Consider the following 5,603-nt stretch of genomic DNA (forward strand, 5'->3'; position numbering starts at 1 on the left):
ATCGAGTTGTAATTTTCGAGTTAGCTTTCTTTTATCGAGTCAAAACCTCTTTCAAAACCTTAGTCTTGTTTGGTTAGATGGTTGTGCCCCAATGCATGTAGGAGCGTAGTAAATCGCATGTTGTTTAAAGCAACATGGCCCGATTTATGCTAATGCATGCTTCGGTGTGTGACCCAATGTCTAATTCAATAAGATTAAGTGAAAGCACGCATTACGAGGAGTGACCCAAGGCCGTGAGTCATGTGAGCCGTGGGCCACCCCTTTGTGCACGTTTTTCTAGGTCGAATGGCCGTGTAATGTGTCATGTACGTTCTTGTGTATAGCGTTGTATTTTAGATCGAGTTGTAACTCTAATTTCTCGTTGTGTCGGCATGAAATGCCTGGCTTGTAATAGGATAGATCCCAACGGCTCCCCCATTCCCCCTAAGCCTTTTTTGCTTTGTTTTGTATGTTGCTAGATCAATCAACCCACATGCTAAATTACAACTTTGACAAAGTTAGTTTAGTTGCATCTAAATCGACATAGAAACTTCACATGTTAGGGTTTTAAAAACGATGTTTGCATATCATATATCGTAGTAGCTATGACCTTGTTTGAAATCCGATACTTGACTTAGTAGAGGCCGTTATTGACGGGCGGGGTTAGGTGTCCTTGTGGGCTTCCTAACACGTACCCTCACCCCTTACTCAAGATCTATGGTTTGTGGATCCGTCTAAATACCATTGGATTATGAGAGTCATTCAAATCGAGTGATATAGGGTACAAGTCTTTATCTTTAATCACTCGTAGTCGATTGGCTTTATGCTTTTCGATGAAAGGTGTAAAGTTGACTTGAACGGTTCCAAGTTCCCAAAAAACTTGGTGGCGACTCTAATTTGTCTTAATTCGATTCGAAGGAACCTCGAGTCGATTATGCCTAGTGTGGATCCCGCGGACGCAGTTCCCGAGGGCCTTGTCCACACAAACGGTTGAGTAGAATAACTAATAACAATATAAGATGAAGTAATGAAAATGCATAATATAATATGATATGCAAATGCAGCTGAGCTTATCAACCGAAACACCTGTTCATCCCGCCAATCCCTGGCTTGGGGAAAACAATGCAATCATCCCAACCTTAATTTGAGGTAAACTCATCCCAGAGACAAGTCCTGCAGAACCAACCTGGATAAACCAATGTAACTGTTATGCCACAATAATAGTAATTCATACCAGAATGAGTATGAAGTAACCAATGCAAATGATATGCAACAATGATTATAATTGATCCCAGAACGAATATGAGATATCCAATGCATATGATATGCAACAACAATAATAAACACTAATAACCAACCAATTCATCTCAGACAAAAAGCTGGGGCATCCAACAATGATAATACACCTCATCCAATAATCCAATAATTCGTCCAATTCACATTACATAATAAATTGCACAAGTCATTAATAATAACACGAGTTTAGTTAGTGATAGGCTATCGCACACCTAACAAAGATACCCTAGACTTGGCTAACAAATGAATGTATTAAAGTAATAGGGGTCGAATACCAGGAAACGGGAGTTGCTAAACAAGTTGACATGGAGCGAATTTAATCAAGGTCGGTTACGATTGGTGTTTTGTTTGATTAGTAAAACAATGATTATATAATGAACGAAATCAATAATAATAAAAGAGCCTAGGGGAATCGGGTCACACATGCAAATATGTAATTGCCCATGTCAAACTAAGAATTCTTAATAACGATAATTGTTTATGTCTAACGACAACCACCTCTCGGCTTATTGTCAACCATAGAACGGGTTCTAGCGAGCCCTCGCTATTACTAGATCGGTCTACTTAAACATTCTTAGTCTAATTCAATTTCATGCCTCTTGACTTTTAAAAATGAATTAACAAATTCTAATTATTCGATATTATGTGATCAATAATCAACGACTAGCAAACAATACAAGCATGTGATAGAAACAACTATTCGATAGCATCCTATTTCAAAAATTCTAATTACTATTTATGCATGGCTCCCCTAATCCCTGGACTAATAAACTACTCAAACATATTAAAAACTAAGCTAACAACAAGTGATATAATAAACTGCAGCAGGGCCTAACATACAAGGCTATGCTGATTCTAGTCCAAGCTCTGGCCAGGGCCAACCAAGTTCCAGTTCAGGCCATGCTCAGGCTTTCAGGAGGATGACAAGGTCCAGCTATCAGCTGCCTACCTGGCCAGCTGATAGAACCCTCAACTAAACTCCAGGAGACTGAAATCTAGTGTTAATCCAGCCTAGTTAGTTCAGTACTAGCAGCCAAATAACAAGCAGAAGGCAGATGAGAAGTAGGAGGAATGTCATTATCAATGTCACTATCACATTTCCTTAACTGTTCAGACAAAGGCTAAAGCGAAAAGCTCGAGGTAATTGGAAAAATGCAGGTTTGCCCAGCACCTTTTTGCAAAACAACAAAGACAATAAGAGTTTTTGAAACTTTAAAAAGAGCACCACCACAGACCTATATACGAATAAGAAGCCTGTACCAGAACAAGACAAAGGGGACTGACATTCACCTGTTTCACCTCTGATTTTACCTTGCTTTATTTTAAGTTGACTTCCTTTGTAATATATTTATTTTATATTGTATGTTTCCAAGATGGATTTGTAGCCCTTGGATCAATCGTACTCAGAACTATAACCTAAAGTCGGCCTATATAAGGACCAGGCTTCTACTAAACTCAGCAGACTTTCGATGAAGGAAAAATTAACCCCTGAGAATTCTCTCAAGTTTCAAACTTGTGCATTGCTGTAGTTTGAGTCTAGGCCTGTTAACTAACTTATGCTTTGCTGTAGTTAGTTGAACAAAGTCTGTTGGCATAATTGAGTCAATCATGTGCACTGTTGTGGATTCATTTAGTTGTGTTGATTTCAAGTTTGAGTGTTTATCTTGTGCCTTGCTGCGGATTTGAGTCTTACATTTGTCAAATTATTATCTTAAGTATCTTGTGCCTTGTTGTGGAGCTTGAGGTTATAATTATATCCAGTCACCAGTCCAAAAATCAAGAGAATAACTCAGTTCAGCCTGTTCTACCTTGGAATAGTGACTGTCCTAGGGTTTTACATTGCAAATTGGTACCAAGAGCCTGGTTATAACACAATTCCACCTTTGTGTTAGTCTTGGGTTGACAGAAGTGTTAGTTCATTATCCCTACCTACAACAAAAATACAAAAACAACCATGAGTGAAGAGAGACTTACTGGTACTGAAGCCAGGATAGAAACTCTTGCAGGAAATGTGGGTACACTACTAAATGTTGTCCAAACAGTACTGGAGAGGTTTCCAAACCATGATCCCAGAAAACGACCACCTGCCAGAGGAAGAGGAAGAGGCAGAGGCTTCTTTGTGGGAGTAGGGAGAGGACAACCACTACATGAGTATGAGTCAGATTCTGAAGAAAGCAACAAGACTCAGGAGGAGGTTCCTGAGCACACAGACAAGCATCTAAAGGTAGAAATCCCTGAATTTTCTGGTAGCCTAAATCCTGATGATTTATTAGAATGGATTAGGGATATTGAGAAAATCTTTGAGTATAAAGGTTACACTGATGTTAAAGCCTTTAAAGTTTCTGTCTTGAAATGAAAGGATCAAAGGTCCCTGATTTTCAGAAGCAGAGTGTGTAACCTAATCATTGATTGAGGGAGCTATACTAATGTGGCATCTGTCACCTTGGTTGAGAAACTGAATCTCTGCACTCAGGAGCACCCACATCCTTACAAACTCAGGTGGTTGAGCAAGGGAGCTAAGGTAAGGGTTGACAAGCAATGTCTGGTCCCATTTTCAATTGGGAATGTTTACAAGGATGAGATTCAGTATGATGTGGTTCCTATGGATGCCTTTCACCTACTCTTAGGCGGGCCATGGGAATATGATAAGAGCTCAGTTCATCAGGGGAGGAGCAACACCTACTCCTTCAGGCAGGGTAGCAGGAAGATAACATTAACTCCTCTACCTCCTAACCAAAAGAGTTATGGAAGTCCCAGTATGACTGATGGACTCAATGGGGTCTTATTCCTGTCTGAAGTAGAGATGATTAAGGAAATACAGCAAGAGCAACTTGTTTTTATCTTGCTGTCAAAGGAGATTGTAGACAAGGAGGAACCTCAAGTTCCTGAAGGGGTTAAACCATTGATTAAGCAATACCAAGATGTGTTTCCTACTGAGCTACCAAGTGGACTGTCTCCCTTGAGAGGCATTGAGCAACAGATTGACCTTGTGCCAGGATCTATACTCCCTAACAAACCTGCATATAGGTGTGATCCTGATGCTACCAGAGAATTTCAAAGACAGATTGATGAGTTGATGTCTAAGGGATTTGTGAGGGAATCATTAAGCCCTTGTGCTATGCCAGCCTTACTGGTACCAAAGAAAAATGTCACATGGAGGATGTGCATAGACAGCAAAGCTATCAACAATATAACTGTTAAATACAGATTTTAAATTCCCAGGCTTGATGACATGCTTGATGAGTTGAGTGGTGCCAGGGTCTTATCTAAGACTGATCTCAGGCAAGGTTATCACCAAGTAAGGATCAGGGAGGGGGATGAATGGAAAACTGCATTCAAAACAAAGCAAGGATTGTATGAGTGGCTTCTACTGCCATTAGGATTCTCCAATGCACTTAGTACATTCATGAGGCTGATGACTGAAGTACTGAGGCCATGCTTCGGAAGGATTCCTGTGGTGTAGTTTAATGATATCCTGATCTACAGCAAAAATGAAGATGAGCATCTGAGTCACCTTGACTCTGTGTTTAAAATTATGAGGAACACTAGGCTGTTTGGTAAATTAGAGACGTGTACATTCCTGACAACTGAACTGAAATTATTGGGATATATAATCTCTGGGAGAGGGATCTATATGGACCAAGACAAGATTGAGGCAGTTAAATCTTGGCCAGTTCCTCAAAACAATACTGAAGTAAGGGATTTCCATGGCCTTGCTTCATTTTACAGGAGATTCATCAGAAGTTTCAGTGCCATTACTGCTCCCATCACTAAATGCATGAAGAAATGAGAGTTTAAGTGGACTGAGAGTGCCCAGCAAGCCTTCAAAAACATCAAGAAGCTGCTATGTGAAGCACCTATCCTCAGGTTACCTGATTTTAACTGTCTGTTCGAAGGTGAATGTGATGCCAGTGGTGTGGGTATATGATCTATTCTCATTCAGGAGAGGAAACTTGTGGCATATTTCAGTGAAAAGCTGAGTGGGGCCAAGCTCAGCTACACCACTTATGACAAGGAGTTCTATGCTCTTGTCAGGGCTCGTATGCATTGGAGCCACTATCTCCAACCTAAACCATTTGTGTTGTACTCAGATCATGAAGCTTTGAAGTATATCAGTGGCTAGCATAAATTGAACCACATACATGATAAGTGGGTTCAGTTTCTGCAGTCCTTCACCTTTTCAAGCAAGTATATAGAAGCCAAGCCAAAAATTGTTGCCGATACCCTGTCAAGGAGGCATTCCCTACTGACAGTCATGAAACAAAGGGTGCTTGGCTTTGAATTCATGAAGGAACTTTACAAAGATGACCCTGACTTCTATGAAGACT

The 5,603-nt window shown here is 40.3% G+C and overlaps 1 protein-coding gene across 1 annotated transcript; it reads left to right on the forward strand.

Annotated features, from left to right (window-relative positions):
• The first annotated feature begins 4,810 nt into the window (after positions 1 to 4,810).
• LOC141626320 (uncharacterized) lies at positions 4,811 to 5,398 on the forward strand. The gene is made up of 2 exons (XM_074440199.1): positions 4,811 to 4,969; positions 5,219 to 5,398. The coding sequence occupies exons 1-2, from the start codon at positions 4,811 to 4,813 to the stop codon at positions 5,396 to 5,398; spliced, it is 339 nt and encodes a 112-aa protein (XP_074296300.1).
• The last annotated feature ends 205 nt before the right edge of the window (positions 5,399 to 5,603 follow it).

Source organism: Silene latifolia, chromosome Y (assembly GCF_048544455.1).
Source record: "Silene latifolia isolate original U9 population chromosome Y, ASM4854445v1, whole genome shotgun sequence".
Lineage (NCBI taxonomy): Eukaryota > Viridiplantae > Streptophyta > Magnoliopsida > Caryophyllales > Caryophyllaceae > Silene > Silene latifolia.